The sequence below is a fragment of the Indicator indicator genome, chromosome 10 (assembly GCF_027791375.1).
Source record: "Indicator indicator isolate 239-I01 chromosome 10, UM_Iind_1.1, whole genome shotgun sequence".
NCBI lineage: Eukaryota > Metazoa > Chordata > Aves > Piciformes > Indicatoridae > Indicator > Indicator indicator.
Genome location: NC_072019.1, coordinates 30,288,091 through 30,311,541, shown reverse-complemented (window position 1 = coordinate 30,311,541; position 23,451 = coordinate 30,288,091). Strand labels below are relative to the sequence as shown.

Genomic DNA, 23,451 nt, shown 5'->3' with positions numbered 1-23,451 from the left:
ACACTGGTCTCATTCAGCTGGACCAGAAGAGAAAAAGTACTTTCATAATAAGGAGCACCTTGAATGACTGCACAAACAAAGCTCCTTCACATGTCCTGCAGCAAATTTCTCTCTTCCACACATCTGCATCTGTAAATGAGTTCAGATGGAGTCCTGCTGCAAATCAGTAAAGCATGGATTTGCTTCTAAATTCAAAGAGGGTAGATTTAGGCTGTATGTAAGGAAGAGATTTCTTACACTGAGGGTAGTGAAACAGTGGCACAGTTTGCCCAGAGAGGTGGTAGAAGCCTCATCCCTGAAAACATTCCAAGTTAAGCTGGATGGAGTTCAAAACAACCTCATCTAGTTGCAGATGTCCCTGCTCACGGGGTGGACTAGGTGGCCTTTAAAGTTCCCTTCCAATCACTGAAAAGGTTCATGATTCTATAATCACTTATAGTTCTGCAGGAAACCTAAAGCCCATCAACCACCCTTATCAAAGTGATTATCTGGAAAGCTTTGATACAAACTCAGGAACTACTCCTTCTCCACCACCTTTCTTCTGCTTACTGGCTTTCCTTCTTCCTTGCATCGTACCCAATCACTTCCACATCTGTGGGAAGCCACAATTCTCTTTATGAATGAGATGTAATGCAAATTTTACTTCAGTTCATTGAACCTCCTCCCCAGCTTAGGCAGGTAAACCTTGCAGCTTTCTGTCACAGGTATAGGTTTGAACTTCAGTTGAGTGTTGATCTGCAAAGGCAGACACTTAGCACTTTGGACATGAACCATGCTGGCTGGTCAACCTACCAAAGGAGCAAGATCCTTCTAAGATTTTTACCTGCCCTCAACCTTCCATTATAAATGATCCTTTAAGCAGTTAGACCATCATTTCAAACATAATTGTTTCAAAGGGTTAAATATTTTTGCAATCCAGTCTCTATTCCCACATACAAAAGCAATGCTACAATCACTTAGACCTGGAATTTGTCTAGCAGCTTGGAGAATTCTCAGCTTTACGTCTAATGATGTACCTAGGGATGAATTATTTCACATTTCATCATGTCATGTCTTATATTAAAGAGATCACATTGCTTTAATGCTGGGACAATATATTTTCTTCTGATGGGCTTATATATATCCCCCTCTGAGTATCTGAGTGGAAATGGAAGAAGGAAGAAAGAGGAAAATTCATGTTTTCTTCAGAGCACAGCAATTCTGGTGGACATTACCAAAATATTGCTAGAAGTAGTTTCTGCAAAAACAAAACAAAACAAGACAAAACAGGACAAAGCAGGACAAAACAGGACAAGCCAAACCAAAACAGCCAGAAAATCACTTCTGCAGTGTGTACAAACACAGCAGGTAAATGTTGTTAAAATGCCCAGAAATGCTGGAGGAATGACAACAGCAGCACTCAGCTGGAAATCACTTCAAGCCTCTCCTGTAGGCAACTACTGACTCAAGAGATGCCAGAGCCACTTTCTTCTCACCTCTCCAAATTACTTGTTCAGCACCACCCCTAAACCACTGGGGAGTTTTTCACTGCCTTCTCTGGTTTGCTAAGAAATAAACATCTGTGTCCTTTTGAGGAAGCCATGAGCAAAGGCTGCCACAGTGCTTCCATCCTGGGTGAGGAAACAGGAGAGCCAGCCAAAGGGGATGTGAAAAGGCAGGACACACCTGGTTACATTGACAGAGAAACGTCTATAAAATTATTTTTTTTTTTTTTGGTGGTGGTGGTAAAAATATTATACATTTTATATCAGTATTGAAAATTGACTTTTGAACTCAGGATTACATGGTGTGGACTCAAAAAGGTGGTGACTCAGATCTTTGTGCCTCACTACGCCTGTAAAAGGGGAAGAAGAAGAATAAGAACACTTTTCAGAGTGCTTCGAGACGATGGCCCTTTGGAAACTCTTCACAGATATAATTCTGTTAAGAGCTCTTAAGAAAAACCTCTGCAGATGGATTTCTAAAGAGGCAGCTGTGGAGAGTGATAGGAAAGCTGCCTCCACTGTTGTAGTAAGCACCAAGATGCCCCAGGAAAAGGGAATATTTTTACAGGGGAAGTATTTCATAAAGAATAGCAACAGGAGCTACAGAACCACATCAGAGAATGTAAACAGAACAACTCCTTCATTTACTTCCCAGACACAGAATGTTTTGTTGGAAGGGACCTTTAAAGGTCACCTCATCCAACCCCTCTGCAGTGAGCAGGGACATCTTCATCCAGGTCGAGTTGCTTGGAGCTCTGTCCGAATTGACCTTTAATTCGGTTTCCACGGATGGAGGCATCTACCAACTCCCTGGGCAACCTAGGCCAGTGCTTCACCACCCTCAGTGTAAAAACATGCAACAGTAAATGTGTTTTGCTTATTTTTTTTTTCCCTTTCCACATGCTGTAAGTAGCAACACTTGGAAGTGGGATTTTAAAGCCCCAAATGGTTCAGCTCGGGATTCTGGATCTAGCTTTTCTCTACGACCCAATTCTAAGCTTAAATAAATGAAGGAATCTTCTCTGACACAGATGTAGTTTCATCCATTTGCAGCATATGAGATTCGGGACAGCAAATAGTCATCTTTTATTTTTGTGATTTCACCCATTATGCTTTTTTTAATTATTCATGCCCGATATTAGCTACGTTCCAGTGAAGTTAATCCCAAACGGAACATTTTCAAATTGCACAATTCCTAGAGTTGATTTCATCTATATTTCCTTAAAACATTTTTAGTGTCACAACCTTACCTGAGTGACTGAAACAAGATTTTCATCAATGTCCAGCAATAAGTTCCCATTCTGCAGCTGTAAAGCATGATTTATGAAATGAAATGAATGATTTATGGAAATGACATGAATTTCTGAGCATGAAAATGATAACCTCCATAATTATTGACTTCAGTACTGAAATGAAAACCCTTTTCATCTTGCAGTTAGCACAGATATGAAATCACACAGCCAAAAGCAGTGAGTCTGAGTGCTGCTGGGATGTGGGGCAAGCACACATTTTATTTCTGCTAAAGCTCTGGGACTGAACCTGCTTTGGCAAGGGGGGTTGGACTGGATGATCTCTGGAGGTCCCTTCCAACCCCTGCCATTCTGTGATCTCATCTTCTGGGGTATAAGGCAATATTACCACTTGCATCATAACTATTTATTTTCCCAGGCATACCCAGTGAGCTCTGATTTTGCTTACACTGATGGAATTTTTCAGTGGCTTGCTGAAAGAAAGGACTTATCCTCAGGGGTAAAAAAAAAAACCAAACCAAAACCATAAAATTAGTTTTGGACAGAAAAAGCTCTAAAAGCAAGTTTTAGGAGTAAAATATCTTCCTTTTAACTAGAAGAATGACTACCACCAATGTAAACATACTTAAGATTAATATTTTCCTTCCAAAGCAGCATTTAAAATTACTTACATAAGTCTATTCAAGTCATATTTAAATCCACAGTTTGTCTGTGTGTAAATATATGTGGGTGTACTCTGCCCACACACACATAAATATGCAGAGGGATAGAGATCTCTACCACAAATTCTCACTTCAGAATCCTAAATTTCAGATATTTATTGCAGTGTTGGAGATTTGATTCCTTAAGAAACAAACATAACAGCAAGTTATCAAAAAACTAATTTTTAGGTGACTAAGAAGCTTCATGCAAGTTACCATCCCATTAGCCCATGCCATCTTTAAACAAAGAAGTTCAAACAGCTCAGAAAGAGCCTAGAAAGGATTTTTTTTTCCACCCCTCATCTCATCACAGACATGAAGAAATAAAGAAACTGGCAAATGGCAAAGCTAAATGAAGACAAAGCCTTCATACACAACCTGGGAAGGACTCCGTCTGCTTGGAGCCAACAGCACGTTTCCCTCAGCTCCAGGTAAGGAAAGTGTGGAAAAACTGTGTCCATTTATTCAGTGAACTCCACACACCTCAGAAATATTCTTAGTATGGAACCAGAAGGGTTTACATCTTCTGGAAAGCCCAGTTTTGGTCAGTATTTAACCACTTTTGATTCTGACAGCCCAAGCCTCTGTCCTCTGAAAACAATACCTGATGGCCCATTACTGTCTCAAACAAGGTGTGACCCAACCTGGACTGAATAGACAGGCTCCTGGTTTTGATGGCCTTAACAGCCTCTGGGCAGATGGCTTGACAATGAAAAGAGATCATTTCTGCAGAGGTGGGAATTAAAAACCACCACCGAGGGCACCACTGAAAGGCCAGCGGCGCCCTTCTGTGCACACCTCTCTTTGTGACTTGGAGAGACAACCCCCTCTGCCAAAAGGGTATAAAAGGACCACATCTTCCAGGGTCCACGTGTTTTATCTACCACAGAAGACCCTGCTGGAATGTACACCCATCACCAAGAGCTTGGACTATGCCCATAAGACCTTGCAAGAATCAAGGGTGGTGATCTCCTTCTTTTCCTCTTACTTCTTAACTCCCTTTCTCTTTTTTCCTCTCCTCTTTCTCTCCACTTTCCCTCTGCTCCGGTCCAATCTAATAACCCAATTCAGCAGCTGTTTGGCATCAGCTCACTTTTATTTACTCCAATGGAATTTCTGAATCTCAGCATGACCCCCACTGCTGCCCAGGGTTGACTGGGGATACTGAGTCATGACACAGCTCCCTTGTTTAACACCCCCCATCCTCCAGCATATCCCAGGATGTTGCTCTCGAGCAGATCCTGCCCCCAGCCACACTGATGGCTCTGTGAAAGCAGCTGAACAGCAACCGAGCCTCACCACAGAGAAAATCTTCAGTGGACCATTAGAAATTCACACCTGTGCCATGGTGGGACCTTGCAGAAAACATTTGCCAAGCATGCAGCACATCCCCAAGTTCCCAATTGCCATGCAGCACTTGAGCTGCATCTTCCATTAGCTCATGTTCTGCATCACACACTGGTGAGGGGACAATTCCTTAGGGTGAAGCATCCCTCTCGATTAGAGCAAGGAACAGCCTGCAACAGCAACCAAGTTGAGGCTGCAACACAGCTGCTGAGGGCAGAATTTGGCCTCTTGAGCCTTCCTCTGCTTTGCCTTTTCAACACAAGGTGCTTAACCTTCATGGTTAAAGTCAACAATCACAGAATCACAGAATTAACCAGGTTGGAAAAGACCTTTGAGATCATCGAGTCCAACCTATCACCCAACACCATCTAATCAACTAAACCATGGCACTGAGTGCCTCATCCAGGCTTATTTTGAACACCTCCAGGGATGGTGACTCCACCACCTCCCTGGGCAGCACGTTCCAACGGCCAATCTCTCTTTCTGGGAAGAATTTCTTCCTAACATCCAGCCTAAACCTCCTCTGGCACAGCTTGAGACTGTCCTCTTGTTCTGTCACTGGCTACCTGGGAGAAGAGACCAATCCCCACCTGGCTACAACCTCCCTTCAGGTAGCTGTAGACAGCAATGAGGTCACCCCTGAGCCTCCTCTTTTCACAGGATCACAGGATGTTAGGGGTTGGAAGGGACCCAAGCAGATCATCAAGTCCAACCCCCCTGCCAGAGCAGGACCATAGAATCTAGCTCAGGTCACATAGGAACACATCCAGATGGGCCTTGAAAGTCTCCAGAGACAGAGACTCCACAACCCCTCTGGGGAGCCTGTTCCAGTGCTCTGTGACCCTTACAATAAAGAACTTCCCCCTTGTGCTGAGGTGAAACCTCCTGTGCTGCAGCTTACATCCATTGCTCCTTGTCCTATCACAGGGTGCAAGTGAGCAGAGCCTGTCCCCTCCCTCCTGACACCCAGCCCTCAGATATTTATAAACATTGATTAAATCCCCTCTCAGTCTTCTCTTTTCCAGACTAAACAGCCCCAGGTCCCTCAGCCTCTCCTCCCCAGGCAGTGCTCCACTCCCCTGATCATCCTTGTAGCCCTCCGCTGGACCTTCTCCAGCAGGTCCCTGTCCCTCCTAAACTGGGGAGCCCAAAACTGAATGCAGGACTCGAGATGAGGTCTCACCAGGGCAGAGAGGAGGGGGAGGAGAACCTCCCTCGATTTGCTGGACACACTCTTGGCTTTCTTGGCCATGAGGGCACACTGCTGTCCCATGGATAACTTATTATCCACCAGCACTCCCAGGTCCCTCTCCACGGGGCTGCTCTCCAGCAGATCACCTCCCAACCTGTACTGGTGCAGTTTATTATCCCTCCCCAGATGCAGGACTCTGCACTTGTCTTTGCTGAACCTCATTAGGTTCCTCTTTGCCCAGCTCTCCAGCCTGTCCAAGTCTCGCTGGATGGCTGCACAGCCTTCAGCTCTATCAGCCAAGCCTCCCAGCTTGGTGTCATCCAGGCTAAACAATCCTCTCCCCCCTTTCCCCGGTGAACGACGGAAAACAACCAGAAGCCTGCAAAGATGTTGCAGCCCTTGATCTTCCTTCTAGGATTGCTGTCTGTGGATTTCTGCACAGAGTGATGTAGAAGCTTGCTTCAATTATTCAAAAAATGCATCTCCTTGAATAGGAGCAGAGCCCTACGGCTTCAGCAGCCAGGAACACAGCAGGCGCCTGCGACCGGCTGCGCAGGCCAAGGCGGAGGAGAGAGTATTAATCCTTGTATCGTGGTGACATTAAACCTATAATGAAAGCTCCATCTTTCTATACAGCCCTGTGAGACATATTGTAAATCTTTTAAACATGAAATATGGAAATGTGGCTCCTTAAAGCAGTAGCAGCAAGCTTTTTAAACCACTCCAGCCAGTAATGAAACTCTTGGTGAGGCTTTTCCACCGCTCGCTAAAGGACAACGGTACCCGAGAGCTGGAGAAAAGGAGCACAGAAGTAATAGCAAGAGATAAGCAAACTGCAACTTTCATAAACCTGAAGCAAAAGCAATCCACCTCCACCACAGCATTCCCTCTCATGGCCAAGCACTCTGAAAAACATCTTTTCTAAGCATTGCAAAAGTTCAGAGTTTAAAAGGGAAATCTAGGAGAGCAGTGTGAAGCACCTTGTTTCCTTCACTCCGGCAGACATAAACCAGAAGTATTCAACTTCCACAACTCAGTCTGGTTTTACCAACAGCAAGGTATCTGCACTGACTTACAGCATGAGAAAACCTGCTGAATACTGCTATACTTGTGCAAACAGAATGGTTAAAGAAGGCCAGTGCCATTCTGGGGTGTATTAGGAGGGCTGTGGTTAGTAGGTCGAGATAGGTTCTCCTCCCCTTCTATTCTGCCCTTCTTGGGCTGCATCTGGAATATTGTGTCCAGTTCTGGGCCCCTCAGCTCAAGAAGGACCTCAGGAAACTGCTTGAAAGAGTCCAGCACAGAGCCACAAAGATGCTGAAGGCAGTGGAACATCTTCCTTAGAAGAGAGCCTGAGGGAGCTGAGGGCTCTTCAGCTTGGAGAGGAGACTGAGAAGTGACCACATTCATGTTAATAAAGATGGAAAGGGTGAATGCCAAGAGGCTGGAGCCAGGCTCTGCTGGGTGGTGCCCAATGACAGCACAAGGGGCACTGGGTGGAAGCTGAGGCATAGGAAGTTCCATGGAAACAGGAGGAAGAACTATTTCCCTTGTGAAGGTGACAGAACACTGGAACAGGCTGCCCAGGGGGGTTGTGGAGTCTCCTCCTGGAGATATTCAAGATCTGCCTGGATGCCTTCCTCTGTGATCTGCTCTAGGTAATCCTGCTCTAGCAGGGGGTTGGACTGGATGATCTTTCCAGGTCCCTTCCACCCCCTAACATTCTGTGATTCTTACACAACAATGTTCTGAAGTCTCAGAGAATGAAGCAAAAATGGTGCTAAAAAGCGTGAAAAAACTACACAGTAATTAACTTGTACTTTGATACAGAGCTCAGCAACTAGAAAAAAAAATTAAGAGTATGAAGGACACTAAATACAGCAAATAACCAGCAATTAGCAATTAACCTTTGAGCTGGGTATTAGCTGTTCAAATCTTTTAAGGCAGCAGAGGGACTTGACCTGCATTCAGGGTAAGCACTGTACCCTCAGCCCAGCAGAAAAGAGGGATCCTCCAACTCTGCTGCCTCTCTGCATTCCCAATTCCCTTCCTTTAACATGCATTTCACACTGGAAGTCTAATGATGAGTCAAATGATTAGTCAAAGTGAAGATTTTTGTTCTGATTGTAGTGGCAAATGTAAATATTTTGGCTATGTCAAGTATTTTTCCTGATGGCTCAACTCATCCTTTTAATTAAGCAGAGCTCCTGTTATTTGCACAACCTTCCACAACAAGTGTTGATGCTACTATGAGCCGCACCAGTTGCAAGCAGCTTGCTCATTAACTACAAATCATTCTAGGAAAAAAAAAAAACACAACAAAAACAATTAGAACTATAACAGAGGAGCATGTCAGACTTGTGACTAAACTGATCATCACTCAAACCACGTCTAGGAGGTTGAGACACACTGCAAACATCCCACAGACACATTGTTTCCCTGTAAAACTGCTGCTGGATTAATGAAGTAGCATGACAACTCAACAAAGGGCTGCTCAATTACTCCCTAATTAAAGAGAATTCACTGAAGCATATGTGCAGCCCAGAGGAGAGGGACTTGGGGGTGCTGGTGGATGCGAAGCTCAACATGAGCCAGCAGTGAGCACTTGCAGCCCAGAAAGCCAACCAGAGCCTGGGCTGCAGCAAGAGAAGTGTGGCCAACAGGGTGAGGGAGGTGACTCTCCCCCTCTGCTCCACTCTGGTGAGACCCCACCTGGAGCAATGCATCCAGTTCTGGAGTCCCTATTACAAGAGGGATATGACATGCTGGAATGCATGCAGAGAAGGGCCATGAGGATGGGACATAAGTGGATGAGAAGCTGGACATGAGCCAACAACGGGCATGTGCAGCCCAGAAGGCCAGTGGCATCCTGGGCTGCATAAAAAATGATCCTTGAGGTCTTTTCCAACCTTATTGATTCTGTGATTCTGTGAAAAACAGCCATGGGCAGCAGATGGAGAGAGGTGATTCTAACCCTTTGCTCTGGTGAGACTTCACCTGGAGTACTGCATCCAGCTCTGCAGTCCTTAGCACAGGGAGGATATGGACCTGACGGAGCAGGTCCAGAAGAGGGCCACGAAAAATGAGCAGAAGGCTGAAGCACCTGTGCTGTGAAGACAGGGTGGAAGAATTGGGGCTGTTCAGCCTGGAGAGGAGAAGGCTCCAGGGAGACCTCAGAACTGCATTTTGATATCTGAAGGGGACCTACAGGAAGGCTGGGGAGGGATTGTTTAGAAGGGCTTGTAGTGATAGTATGAGGGCCAACAGTGTGAAACTGGAGCAGGGGAGAATTAGGTTGGACATAAGGAAATAAGGTCCTCACAATGAGAGTGGTGAAATACTGGGACAGGTTGTCCAGGGATGTGGTTGAGGCCTCACCCCTGCAGACTTTCAAGATCAGACTCAATGTGGCCCTGGGCAGCCTGCTCTAGTTGGAGGTGTCCCTGCTGACTGCAGGGGGATTGGACAGGATGACCTTTGAGGGTCCCTTCCAACCTGATGGCTTCTGTGTCTCTGTGCTGGTTAAAAGTGCTGTTAGTCATCTGAAGAGGCGGGATGGTGAAGGATAATTGACATAACAGATTATTGAGGAGTGTTTGAGTGAACTGCTTCACTGCTGCTCCAAAGCTTCCTTTAAATGAAGGATCTCTTCATATGATCAAAACACACCCTTAGTCACTTGTTTATTTTCTCTTCCTTTGAAGGGAATTTAATTCTCAGTTCCCTGTGTACTTTAGTTAGTTACACTTACAGGCAACAGTATTTAAAACTGCCTCAATTATCACTTCTCTCTGACAGTCTTACAAATGGAGTCCAAAAGCGTGACTCCAGCTCTGAGCCAGACCCATGCTGCTCCCACTCAACACAACATCCAAGCTAATTCAACTTCCCAGAGCAGAGAGGATGATGGTGCTAAGGTCCCAGCCACATTATCATCTCCTCCATATCTTCTCCATGGTGAGTTCAGAGAGCATGGTACACACCAGTAACACTTACACATGGTTCAAAGATGACCTTTAAAGGTCCTTTCCAACTCAAACCATCCTGTGATTCTATGATCTAAAAGAAATGCTGCAAGTCCAGACATGCTGACACAAGCTACAAAAGCTGTTGTAACCTATATTTACATTTACTATGGACTAACCAGCCTTTACATGAGTCTTCTAGAAACATCAGTCTGGCCTTAGGAAAATTCAGGTGTTTAAGTGTGGGGATTTTTTGCTGTGGATCCACTCCAAACAAACAGTTGCACAGCTGTTTATGCCAGTGCTGAGTGAGGCTTTTATTCAGAGTTTTGACATGCACTTTGCACAGGTATGCACAGAAGCAGAAAGTACAAACCAGCAGAAGAGGAGGCCCATGGGTCCTGCTAAAAGGGAAGGGGAAAAAAAAATCCCTGACAAACTTCAGTGACCTTTTACAGCACAGAAGTAATTAAACCACCGTTAATGACAGATCTTGACTGGTAACAAGCACACCTAACACGAGGTCCAACCAAAACAGATGTGTCAGCTACCTGCCCAACGTACCAAACCTGCCCCAAGGCACCAAGGGATCTGCCTCTCCTGAGTCAGCTGAATGTGGGACCCTTCTGCAGCATCAGCAGCTCCCCTCTAACCCCAGAGGAAAGGAAAAAAAAACCACCCCAGAGCTAAAAGCATCTTCAGATACGACAGTGAGATGCAAGCAACAATGCCGGAGATCACCTAGCAACATCCACTGTGGCTGCCCGGAGGATAACACAGGGCAGGTGGTGGAGGTTGCAGAGGGGATAGTACTCACACAGCAGACACACAAATGGCTGATGTGTGCAGAGGCTGTTACAGCAAGGGCCTCCTGCTACAGCACATGTCTCACTATGCAGGACAAGAATGTGACAACATCTCACCTTCAGGGCTCAGCTGTTCCCTTTGGCACGGTGCTAAATGTTTCCATTATAAGCCAGCAGAGATAATATAGGCATTAAATCAAAAAACAAGCTGAGAGGAGGAGCAGACAGGGCAGAGGTGTTTCCAGTGCTGCACAAAACCTCAGAATATTTAATGGAAGGTCTATAATACAGATATTGGGATGTATATCCACATCTGTCTGAAGAAAGGGCAAAGGCAAGACATCAAACCATCCCCCATGCCATGAGAGATTATCATAACTACTAGAATTCCAGATTTTGCAACAAGTAGCTGTGCTTGATAAAAATGCAAGTCCCACCCTGCAGCTGTCAATGAGCTGTCAATGTGCACTTGCAGCCCAGAAAGCCAACCAGAGTCTGGGCTGCATCAGGAGAAGTGTGGTCAGCAGGTGGTCAAGGGAGGTGATTCTCCCCCTCTGCTCAGCTCTGTTGAGACCCCACGTGGAGTACTGTGTCCAGTTCTGGAGCCCCTATTACAAGAGGGCTATGGACATGCTGGAACATGTCCAGACAAGGGCCACCAGGATGATCAGAGGGCTGGAGCACCTCTCCTATGGGGACAGACTGAAAGAGTTGGGGCTGTTCAGTCTAGAGAAAAGAAGGCTCTGAGGTGACCTTCTTGTGGCCTTCCAGGATCTGAAGGGGGCTACAAGAAAGCTGGGGAGGGACGTTTTAGGATATCAGGTAGTGACAGGACTGGAGGGAATGGAATAAAGCTGGAAGTAGGGAGATTCAGACAGGATGTGAGGAAAAAGTTCTTCCCCATGAGAGTGATGAGAGCCTGGAATGGGTTGTCCAGGTCCCATCCCTGGAGGTGTTCGCAGCCAGGCTGGATGAGGCTCTGGCCAGCCTGATGTAGTGTGAGGTGTCCCTGCCCATGGCAGGGGGGTTGGAACTGGATGATCCTTGTGGTCCCTTCCAACCCTGACTGATTCTATGATTCTATGATCTGTCTAAAGAAAGGGCAAAGGCAAGACATCAAACCATCCCCCATGCCATGAGAGATTATCATAACTACTAGAATTCCAGATTTTGCAACAAGTAGCTGTGCTTGATAAAAATGCACATCCCACCCTGCAGCGTTAAACCTCGGCACTAGAGTTTGATTGAGTGCAACCAAGTCAGGGCACTGGAACACAGGTGGCTGGTTTAGCAAAGGTAAATAAAAGGAATCAGCTTTGCCAGCACAGATGGTCAGAGACTGGGTTTGGACACTCTCTTTCTTCTCATGTTTGAACATTTGATCCTGAAAGCCTGATTGTAGAGGTTGCGGTCAATGTCATCCATCTCTGAGTCGTTTCTGTAAAGCCACTGATGGACACCCAAGCAAAAGTCAGAGTTACAAAGCTCTTCTCCAGACCAAGGACCATAGAGAGAAATCATAAATCATTAAGGTTGGAAAAGACCACTAAAAGAGGGATTGGAACATCTCCCTTGTGAGGACAGGCTGAGGGAGCTGGGGCTCTTTAGCTTGGAGGAGCCTGAGGGGTGACCTCAATTCACATTTATAAAGATGTGCAGGGCAGTGTCAGGAGGACAGAGCCAGGCTCTGCTCAGGGATGTCCAATAAAGGACAAGAGGCAATGGGGGCAGGCTGGAGCAGAGGAGGTGCCATGGGAACAGAAGGCAAAGCTTTTTCAGTGTGAGGGTGGCAGAGCCCTGGAACAGGTTGCCCAGAGAGGTTGTGGAATCTCCTTCTCTGGAGACATTCCAAACCTGCCTGGATGGGTTCCTGTGTGACCTGCCCTGGGTGATCCTGCTCTGGCAGGGGAGTTGGACTTGATGATCTTTCGAGGTCCCTTCCAGCCCCTAACATTCTGTGATCCTTAAGTCCAATTACCAACCCAATCCAACACCCCTCTGTAGATGATTGTGAGGGTTATCTGAAAAGCTGCTCTGAATTACTTAATTGCAAGACATTTTGGTGTGCTGTTTCTCCAGGGACTGACTTTCTGTCTGAGCTGGTGGAGCCTGAGGCTGTCCATGCCTTCCAGATGACCCCAGACACAGCTCCTCTAACATGAGACCTGAACAAATCAGACTTGCAAATGACACTGTAAGCCCAGCCAGAATTAAAACTGAGCTCTCCCAAATGCAGCTTTCCTAGCTCAGGCAGAAGGATCAGGCAGCCCTTGAGCCTTCTAGAACTGAGTACGCTCAGGTGTAGCCCAGCTTCATCTCTGCTCTTTCAATGCCTTGTCCTTGAGGCAGCCAAATGACTCCCTGTGCATTCCACCCTGGTTTAATGTTGGGCACATTGTGAGGCAGCAGTTCTAACACCTTGAATCTTGATAGAGCAGCAAGATGAGTTGTTTGAAAGCCTTCATAAAACTGTAAGCAGATAGCTCAGACATTTTAATAAGAAGAGAAGGTTTTACTGTGATGTGACTGACAGTCTCCATGAAGGGTATTTACAGTCTGACTCCTATTACTAAAAACACCATGACAGGTAGAACTTGATGTGGATGCCTAATAGGGAGAAGATGGGAAATTATGCCAAAAAGAGCTCATTAAACACTTCACTTCTTTACAACACTTAGTTTCACAGACAGAACTACAGTTTCTAAGTGGAGCATGTACCACTTAACACAAGCTTTTGGGGGTAAGCTTCTTTTCTTTGTTTGGCTTGATGTCTGCTCTTGGAGAATGGAGAATAGGAGAACTGGTCTAAAGGAGCAAAGAGAAAACAGTAATGAATACAAGAGTGGCTGCCAATGGGTTCATGTCCAAGTAGAGGCCAGTGACAAGCGGAGTCCCTCAGGGATCAGTCCTGGGACCAGTCTTGTTCAATATCTTTGTTGGCAGCATGGACGGCAGCATTGAGTGCACCCTCAGCATCAAGCTGTGTGGTGCTGCTGACAGGCTGGAGGGTAGGGATCCACCCAGAGGGACCCTGACAGGCTACAGAGGTATGCCCAAGCCAACCTCATGAGGTTCAACAAGACTAAATGAAAGGTCCTGCATCTGGGCCGGGGAAATCCCAAGCACAAATATAGGCTGGGCAGGGACTGGCTGGAGAGCAGCCCTGAAGAAAAGGACTTGGGGGTGCTGGGGGATGAGAAGCTCAACAGGAGCCAGCAGTGAGCACCTGCAGCCCAGAAAGCCAACCAGAGCCTGGGCAGCAGCAAGAGAAGTGTGGCCAGCAGGGAGAGGAAGGTGATTCTCCCCCTCTGCTCCACTATGGTGAGACTCCACCTGGAGTACTGTGTCCAGTTCTGGAGCCCCTAATTACAAGAAGGATCTGGAGGTGTTGAAACATGTCCAGAGAAGGGCCATGAGGATGATCAGAGAGAGGGTTGGAGCTCCTCTGCTATGGAGACAGACTGAGAGAGTTGGGGTTGTTCCGTCTGGAGAAGAGAAGGCTCCAAGGTGACCTTCTTGTGGCCTTCCAGTATCTGAAGGGGGCTACAAGAAAGCTGGGGAGGGACTTTTAGGGTGTCAGGGAGTGATAGGACTAGGGAGCAAAACTGAAAGTGGGTATATTCAGATTGGATGTTAGGAAGAAGTTCTTCCCCATGAGGGTGATGAGACACTGGCACAGGTTGCCCAGGGAGGTGGTGGAAGCCTCATCCCTGGAGGTTTTGAAGGCCAGGATGGATGTGGCTCTGGGCAACCTGATCTAGCGCTAAGTGTCCCTGTCCATGGCAGGGGGGTTGGAACTGGATGATTCTTGGGGTCCCTTCCAATCCCCACAATTCTGTGATAAGAAATGGGAGTTGATACAGAGGAAGGAGGAGATACTGGGAGGAAACTGGATACCATAAAAAGTGCATGTTTGGAGCTAAGCTGCACACTCAGCAGAGGAAATCTACAGGAGAGTAGGATCTGCTGGGAATGGATGCAGCAAAGAGATGGACAGATACATGAATTATATTGAGTAATCAATCTTTTCATCCCAGTGCCAGAGAAGTGACTTGGCAACCAGCCACCACCCATAATTGAGGTCAGTGGGTACCTCCCAGATTCTGAGATCTGACACTCATTCCTTTCTGCTTCACCTGCACCATCTTTACATTACTTAGTATCAAAGATCATGCAGGGTCACACTATGAAGTACTTTGACATCTTCTGATAAATGGCCTCACATAATGGCACAGGACAGTACCTCAGCCATCTTGATGCAAATACAGTGTTGAATGCTTCTGCTTCATAGCCCTACCAGGAAGATGCTTCACACCCCCAGCCACAGAGACATACTTGCCAAAATGCTTCTGGCTGCTCAGGAGGCTACATCTTATTGAAAATCAGGGTGAAGCAGACTCCCTAGTTTCAAACAAGCCTTTGAGAAAGAGACTCAGGCTTTTAGTTTTTGCACTGTGCTAGATCTCACCCCACCTAAGCCTGACTGTGTAAAAGCTATCATACCTGCAAGACATTTACAGTCCTTCTGCAGCCATGAAAGGATGATTTCCAGATGTACATTTATTTCCACCAAAGTGGGACAGGCAGGAGGAATTTCCCCATGAAGCAGCTATTCCCCCTCCCTGCTTAAAGAGAGTCAAGGGTGAAGGGCACCTAGCTGACTGCTTCAGTAGTCCTCACTTTAAGTACAGCAAGTGGAGATAGCTTGCCTGGGAACACATCAGAGGAAAACAATCCCAAGATGGAAAAATTGATCTCTGTCCAGGGAACGTGGGCAATTCAGTCTGAACTCAAGCAAAACTTGCTGCATTTTCATTAAGTGTTGTATTCATTGTCAGGGGAGAGAATTCATGGGGCCTGAAACCTAGCAGGAGCTACAAAAAGTTCCTCATTTTATTCATCCATTATGGAATTACTGGAAGCACGATCTCCTAATCAAGGATGTGTCCTTACATGTTTAAACCAGGTAGATTATTTGCCCTCAGATTGAATTTTAGAGGTTTATCTAATAATGACAGCTATAAATTGGAAAAAAAAAATTATGGCAAGTGTCTCAATGATAGAGAGTCTCACATGTGGAAGGGTGAGCAATAAATCAGGTGGGCAGTGGAATATTAAATTGCTAATTTTAAGAGCTATTGCTGCCTTTTCTTTTTCTTTTTTTTTTTTTTTTATTAATACCTCCTAACATAAAAAGGTGAAAGAAAACCTCAGCCACTTCCTTCTCCCTCTTCTCTTCCTTCTCTTATTCCTCATAAATTGAAGTACATTGGAGAAAAAAGCTGTGAGGGCATTAAATTTAACCACAAAATAGCAAAAAAAAAAATTAAACAATGAATTTAAGCCTGCAACCAGCTTGCTGGAGATGACAGATTAAATGTATTTGATGATTACAGAGTAGGTTCCCTATGTCCTACATCTCACAGTCATGCTCTTTACCAGGACGGTCTAATACCAAAGTGTCTGCAGACATGATTGCAAGTGTACTGTGCATCCAGTCACACTGCAGCAACCTAAATTACAGGCTACAGCCAGAGTAAATGTGAAACAGCACTGAAGGAATAATAAAACTCACAGAATAGAGAAGGGGAAAAATTGTAACACTGAACTATATTTGAGAAGGGAGTGAAAACTCTGCAGCCATTCCGTGCCCACCGACACCTTCGTCAGTTATGCAACGTGACTTATTTTACTACGTTCTCCCCGGCAACAGGGCGATGCCTCCCTCCTCCTAAGGGCTTAGCATGAAATATTTATGGCAAGTTTTGTTTGTTTGTGCAAATCACAGAAGTGGCATGATTCAAGCCTCCACCCAAGCCTTCCCCAGCACTTCTCTTTTTTATTAGACATGCTCAGACATGCAAGATAGCACATCCTCATGTGAAAGGATTCCTTCTTTCTCTTGAATATAGGCATTTTCCCCATGCTTAGAGCAGACTGAAATTCCTGACCTTTTCCCTTGTTTTTCTCCAGGAAAACTGTATCCTAGGCTGCATCAAGAGGAGTGTGGCCAGCAGGGCAAGGGAGCCAATTCTGCCCCTTTGCTTTGCTCTGCTGAGACCCCACCTCCAATCCTGCCTCCAGCTCTGGTGTCCCCAGCATAAGGAGGACACAGAGATGTTGGAGAGAGTCCAGAGGATGGCCACAAAGATGACCCAAGGGCTGGAACACCTCTGCTATGAGGATAGGCTGGTGCTGAGTCAATTCTGGGACTTCCCCAGAGCCTGCCCACAGCATCAGTGGTAATGGTGACAAAACTGCCACCAGGCAAGTTGAATTTGATACTGGCTTTGGATATATCTGTATATATATCATTTTATTGTTATTATTTGCATCAAAGCTGTTTTAGTTTTCTTTTCCAGTCCATGCCTTTCTCCCTTATTCTCTTCTTCTTCCCCTTTAAGAAGGGAGAGATTAATAAAGAGTATTTATCATTTGCCTAGTGGCCAGCCCAGCCCCAGCTCTTGTCAGAGGTACAGACATTGCAGCCACAGAAAATCATCGTGGAGGTCACAATGTTCTGCCATACCTTTTCTTAACGTTGCTTCTCACAACCTCCACTCTATCCAGACCCCTGCTGTCCCACTAAACCAAGCTGTGATGAGCACAGTATATAAAGTATGGCTCTGACAGTGCAGAGGGGAGAAAATGCAGCCCCATGCTCACTCAGAGTGTTGGGTAATTGAGGAACCCTTCCAATCCGGGCAGCAGCGATTCATGAATCTGCATTAACATGCAGCAGGCTCGTGGAGGACTCTTAACCATGGATAACACATTTATAAATGGTGACTTTTGTAAGAATGAGTCAGAAAAGACAGAAAGGAGATTTAAGCAGTGAATGAGATGGATAGCAGTGATGTTATAATCCTGGTTACTCTGAGTCAACTCAATCAACCCATAACACATCGCTGATAAAATTCACATCACGAGGACTATCCCAAATGTTCTGTACAACAATGAAAGTCAGAGGAGCTAAGAAATACACCTTCATAGAAATGGAGAAGATACTTACACTTACAGGTTGACTTTTTGGCACATCATAAACACCTTCCTTCTTTTGGCTGGTAGGAACCTGCAACAAGAAATGAAAAATAAGGTCAAAACTAAGGTCACTATTTGAGTAGATTTGATGAAAAAAGTGACATCAGTAACTGATATTCATGTACAGGGTAGTCATTTAATACTAATGGAATCAAGGATGGTTGCCTTTTCATCCAAGCAGTACCATTAATGGAAAAGATACTGAGGAAACAGAACATCTATCTGACTTTGAAATCCTAAAGCTCAGTAGTGTTCAGAAAGGAGATTTTCTTTCTCAGCTAATTTCAGTTGCATTAAGTCCAGATGCACTTGGATCTCCTTCTTACTTAAATGGTTGTTTTTCCCATTTTACTTAGGGGCTGAAAGATGCACATGGAAGTCATGATCAGGTCAGTATGCCATCTTCCTCCATGGCAGAGGTCCAGAGTAGAGCTACTGATCTGAGGGAAAGAGAGACATTTGGCCTATGGCTCAGATTTCTTCCTTCCAATTCATTTACTAATCTAAGTCAAGTAAAGTCACAACATGTACCAGTGCAGCGATGGGGCCCTGCAGCTGCTCTACATGACATTTGGCTCCAAAGCTGCAATTTTACTCAGGAATTACCAGCCTGTCAGAGTCTGACAGAGCCAGACACCTAAAAAACTTTCGGCAGGTCTTTAGCTAAGTCACCAGCCATGATTTACACCTTGGGGTGACAGAAATTCATCTGCTTTGTAATGCTGGGCTTTGCTTGCCCAAGGACTGCTGCTTTACACATTTCTAATTTGGGATTATGCTGCTTTTCCTCCCTAGAAGCACTGAACACCTCCTGTAAATGACACAAGCAAAACATAGCAGGAGAAACATGCTCTAAACTGGCATGAATGCTCCAAGTGCTACCTTTCCACTGAACAAGGGCATTTAGCACAAGAAGGTTACATGGCAGACAGTAATGAAACCTCACAGGGCAACAAAAAAATCATATTGCAGGTATGGCAAAAGTATCACTTTTTTGTTTTCTGAGAGAAGAGTGGGACTGGTTTAGAGGAAGCTGAAGGAATGTTACTTACTCCTTGAGATGTGCTATTCACAGATCAATTGCTTGAGTTGGAAGGGACCTTAAAGATCATATAGTTCCAACTCCCCATCATCTAGGTTCAGTCCCATGGGCAGAGACACCTTCCACTAGAGCAGGTTGCTCAAGACATCATCCAGCCTGGTCTCAAACACTTCCAGGGAAGGGGCATCCACAACCTTTCTGGGCAACATGTTCCTGTGTCTCAGCACCCTCACAGTAAAGAACTTCTTGTGTCTTATTCTGTACAATATATCAAAAACTCTGCCTACTGTTTAAAAATTATTTTGCCTGTGTTTTAAAGCCAATGTCTTCACGGGAAAGTACAAATCTTTAACTTGCTGCACACTGCAGAAGTCTGTCAAGAGCATGAGCACAGAAACTGAATGAGCATTTTTAAAGACCTCTTCTGTCTCTAACCCAAGAATGACTTTGCTTGCCTTGGTTTCCTTAAGGCCACCTCCACTAAAACCACCCAGCACATTAGATATGTGAGACTGCCAATAGTAGAACAATTCCATTTCATGGAAATAACAGCTTGGAAAAAGAGAGAGCTTGAAGTGACAGTGCAAGAGCGGAAACCAAGAACGGTCTACTTAGTAAGTCACTGGAGAGTTAAGTCTTAGAATCATAAAGGCTGGACCTTCAAGTCCAACTAGTCTTTGCAGGAGAGTAAGTGTGGTAAGGTAAACCATTTAAAGACTTCACCAGGGTGCAGTTTTCTTTTCTCTCTGAAAAATTTCCCCTTCAGTCATTCTCACCTTCATCCTTCCAACTTTTCCACAAAGTCAACTCAATTTGCATGCTCCTATCCACAGCTTACTGTGGAATGAGCATTTCCCTGCATTTGCAATCTGCTCTTTTTAAGTCCAGTTTATAGTGCCATTTGAGAAAAGCTCCTGAATTCTACTATGGAGACAGAGAAACTTTTCTGAACCACATTCTCCTCTCCCAGCTCCATACCACCTCTCTCCTTGTTGCTTTTCCTTGCCATGTATCACCACTCCCTTTTGCACTGCTGCTGAGACTGTGGGGTCTGGAAGGGATTTCTCCTCTTTTTCCTTAGATTAGCAATATCAGCACAGAGCTATGATTGCTGCTGACAGCTCTGTCTGTGACAGGCTGTGAACCATTGTGATGTGCTTGCATCTCACAGCAAAACAAGCATCACAACTCAGAATCTCCCATCTCAGATTGTCAGCTCCTCATGGGGCCTCTCTCTCCACACACACCAGTGCTGCTCCACACACAATGCAAACCCACCTAACAAAATCCCAGCCTCACCTCACTGAAGCAGGCAGGGACAGAGATGCTATTAAGGAATCTGACACTAGGTGAGAGGATTGGTACACGCTCAGTGATCAAGTCCTTGCCTAACTAACATGTTAGAGTTACTCACATAGACAATATTAAAAGAGCAGACAGACACAGACATTCCTTGGAGTAATATATCAAAGGAAGGTGACAGACAGAGAGAGAATGCTTAAAAAGAAAATTGTGACCTCTACTATGATGAAAAGAAATAGAAATTGTCACTTTTGGCACATATCTTCCATCTCCAGTTACCCACCGGGTAGGAATCTTTTCCACTAAGGGAGAAAATGTTTTGAGTACAAGCATGCTCTTGGTTAAAAAACCAGAGCAGCAGCAGAAGAAAGATTTAGTGAAGCTGAAGCCAGGATACATGAGGTTCAGTTACTGAGCTAATGCATATTTACCAAGTGTAGTAAGAGGAAGGCTTTGTATTAAATAATAGAAGCTAGAACTAATTTGCATAAACCAAAAAAGAAACAAACCCAGAAACCCAAAGAAAGAGACAAGCAAAAAACCAAAACCAAAAATCCTCCCCCCCAAAGCCCTCCAAAGCAAAACAAGTAACATACAAAATCGAACCCAAAACAAAACAGAATTCTTTTCTAATTTAATGTTTAATAGCAGCCTGGAAGGCTCTGAGATCATCAAGGTCTCAGAAGAGAAACAATTCTGCCAATGCAAGATCTGAGCTGTGGGAATCCAGATACTGTTCAAGGAAGCCTTGAGCAATTCTCTGGAGGCTTACAGAGCAGTAACAGCAATACCTTGAGATGAAGCAACATCTCACTATCTGTTTATCTTCTTCTGTTTCCATTTTAAGTAAAAGAAACTGTCCACAGACTCATCCTGTTCTTTAGGCCATTCCTCAGAACATTCCTAATTCTTCCCTGCCCTCCAAACACCAGGAATGATGACACCACTTTCCCTGACTGTGCTCTAAAACGTTACTGAACGATCCACACTTTGATGAACAACAATTAGGCTTTTTTTTTTTTTGTCTGAATGTAGTTGTCCTGGGATTTTTGCTTCTAACATAAAACTGACAGCTAGAGCAGTATGCTCTTTAACAGACTGCTTTCCTGAAAAGAGGCAAACTTGCAGCACTATGTGGGAGAAAATATTCAACCTTAGGCACGCTCTCACCTTGAGAGCTTTGTGTGGCTGGATCTAGAGATGCAGAAAGATGCACCAATTCTAGTGTGTGTGCTGAGGGTGCCAGGAAATCAACAGAGAGGTTACAGGAATCTTAATTTACTGAAGCTATGATGGGGTTTACAAGAGAGTTATTTTCTCATGTGTATCTTTCATTTCCCTTTCCCACTCAGATTCCTTTGATTTCAGTTTATGGCTACTCCAGCCTTTCATTTTTTCTATTATTTTCCTACCTTTTCTCATTACTTACAAAAAATACTTTTCCCTTTTTTTCTTTTTCTTTTCTAGCCTTGCTCCTATCTACCTTAAAAAGCTTTTCCTATCAGCAGATCAACTCCTAGTACAGTAAGGTGAAGTGCTTAATCACTGCTTGAATTTGCTTCCCCTCCATACTAAATGATTTCCTCAAGTCACAGTAAGTGATACAAAATGACTTATAAACCCTGCACCACAGAATCACAGAAGGGCTTAGGTAGGAAGGGACCTTAGAGATCCTCTACTCCAACCTCTCTGCCATGGGCAGGGACAACTCTCAACTAGACTGGGCTGCTCAAGGCCTCATCCCACCTGGCCTTCAACATTCCCAGGCAGGAGGCAGCCACAACCTCCCTGGACAACCTATTCCAGAGTCTCACCACCCTCCTACTGAAGAACTTCTTCCTAAGCTCCAGTCTAACCCTGCTCTCCCTCAGCTTCAAACCATTCCCCCTTGTCCTGTCTCTAGACACCCTGAGGAAAAGTCCCTCTGCAGCCTTCTGTAGGATCCCTTCAGGTATAGGAAGGCAGCTCTAAGGTCCTCCATGCAAGTCTTCTCCAGGCTGAACACCCCCAGCTCCCTCAGCCTATCCTCATAGCAGGGTGTTCCAGCCATTGGATCATCTTTGTGGCTCTTGAGGATAAACTGAATGGCCCTTGAGGATAAATTGAAGAACAAAAGATTATTCTGTATTACTCTCAAAGCCATTTTGTGCCTGTGTAAAGAACACAAGCTCTGCCTCTAACATAGGAAATGCACTCTGCAAATACCTTCCCCAGCCTGGGGGATATCCACTGAGAGCTTTTAGGTTCTGCTCTTTGGTTAGGTAGAAAAGAACAGAGCCATCAGAATATCTTTCTGAGGATTGCTTGGATGGACTGCCCTTTGAATAGGGGTAAAGAGTTCCCAGAAAATTAACAGGAATCCACAGTTTGTCACCTTCTGTGGTACGCTCTCAAGTTTAAGACCTTTCATAAGTTGTGACAATAAACTTTGCCGAAGCTGAAATGACAAACAACAGCAAAAAAAAAAGACCCAAATCACAGTGGGACCAGGGCAGATTACTCATGTCATGTCAGCAGAATGGAATGGCAAGCATTGGTGGTGTGATGGATGAAAACTAATCAAAGGCAACTAGAGATGAAATGTGCTTGGCTAAATGCTTGCAACCGCTGCGATGGAAACACCGAAAGTTAGCGATTTTTATACCTGATAAATGTTTTCTTCCGTTTCAGGCTCACGGATCGGCTCGTGTCCAGCCTCAAACACAATGTACTATGACACCAGCCGCCAGAGAGGAAAAGTCAAAAGATGAAACAGAAGGGAAAAAGGCCATTTGGAATTCCAAGTGAAAAAAAAAAAGGAAAAAATATATAAAACAACACAGGCAGGCATTAAAGAAACAAGTTCAAAGTACAGGCTGGCAGCAGGACAAGTGGGTCGTTGGAAAGCGCAGAGTAAGGTTGTTTCATATTTCATAAACCAGCCATGAATAGACCTAAATCTCCTCTAATGATCATTAGAGCAACTTCCTAATTCTTTCTCGCTAGGGAGACTGCCTGTGGCCCAATATTAATTTTCTGAAGTCAACGTGAGTTTTGCCTCTTTTACATAATGGCAATTATTTCCACATCTATTTGTTATCTATGAATTAAAAAAAAAAAAAATCACCAAAAAACCAAAACCCAATCAAAACCCAAAAAACCCCCACAAAACACAAAAACCCTGGGAAAACACGTTGGTGCTCATGTAACAGGTCACACAGCAAAAGGCTGTCAAAGCACTTTGCCTTATCAGGTGCTTTCCTTTACTGGGAAGAGCACAAAGTAAAACTCCTGACATTATAAAAAGCTGAATTAGTAATTCAGGGCCATCCTAATTCTTAT

General features: G+C 44.9%; 1 protein-coding gene across 4 annotated transcripts in view; it reads right to left on the bottom strand.

Annotated features, from left to right (window-relative positions):
• The window catches only part of DAB1 (DAB adaptor protein 1), a 140,888-nt gene that overhangs the window by 6,074 nt on the left and 111,363 nt on the right, over positions 1-23,451 (bottom strand). Inside the window, exons 7-9 of one of the 4 annotated variants that reach the window (XM_054384372.1) lie at positions 22,775-22,840; positions 17,758-17,817; positions 2,735-2,791 (exon numbers count right to left, since the gene is read on the bottom strand). In XM_054384372.1, coding sequence (XP_054240347.1) covers positions 2,735-2,791; positions 17,758-17,817; positions 22,775-22,840 — 183 coding nt within the window. The remainder of the gene's footprint in view (positions 1-2,734; positions 2,792-17,757; positions 17,818-22,774; positions 22,841-23,451) is intronic. The other 3 variants (XM_054384373.1, XM_054384374.1, XM_054384375.1) reach the window with 3 other exon arrangements.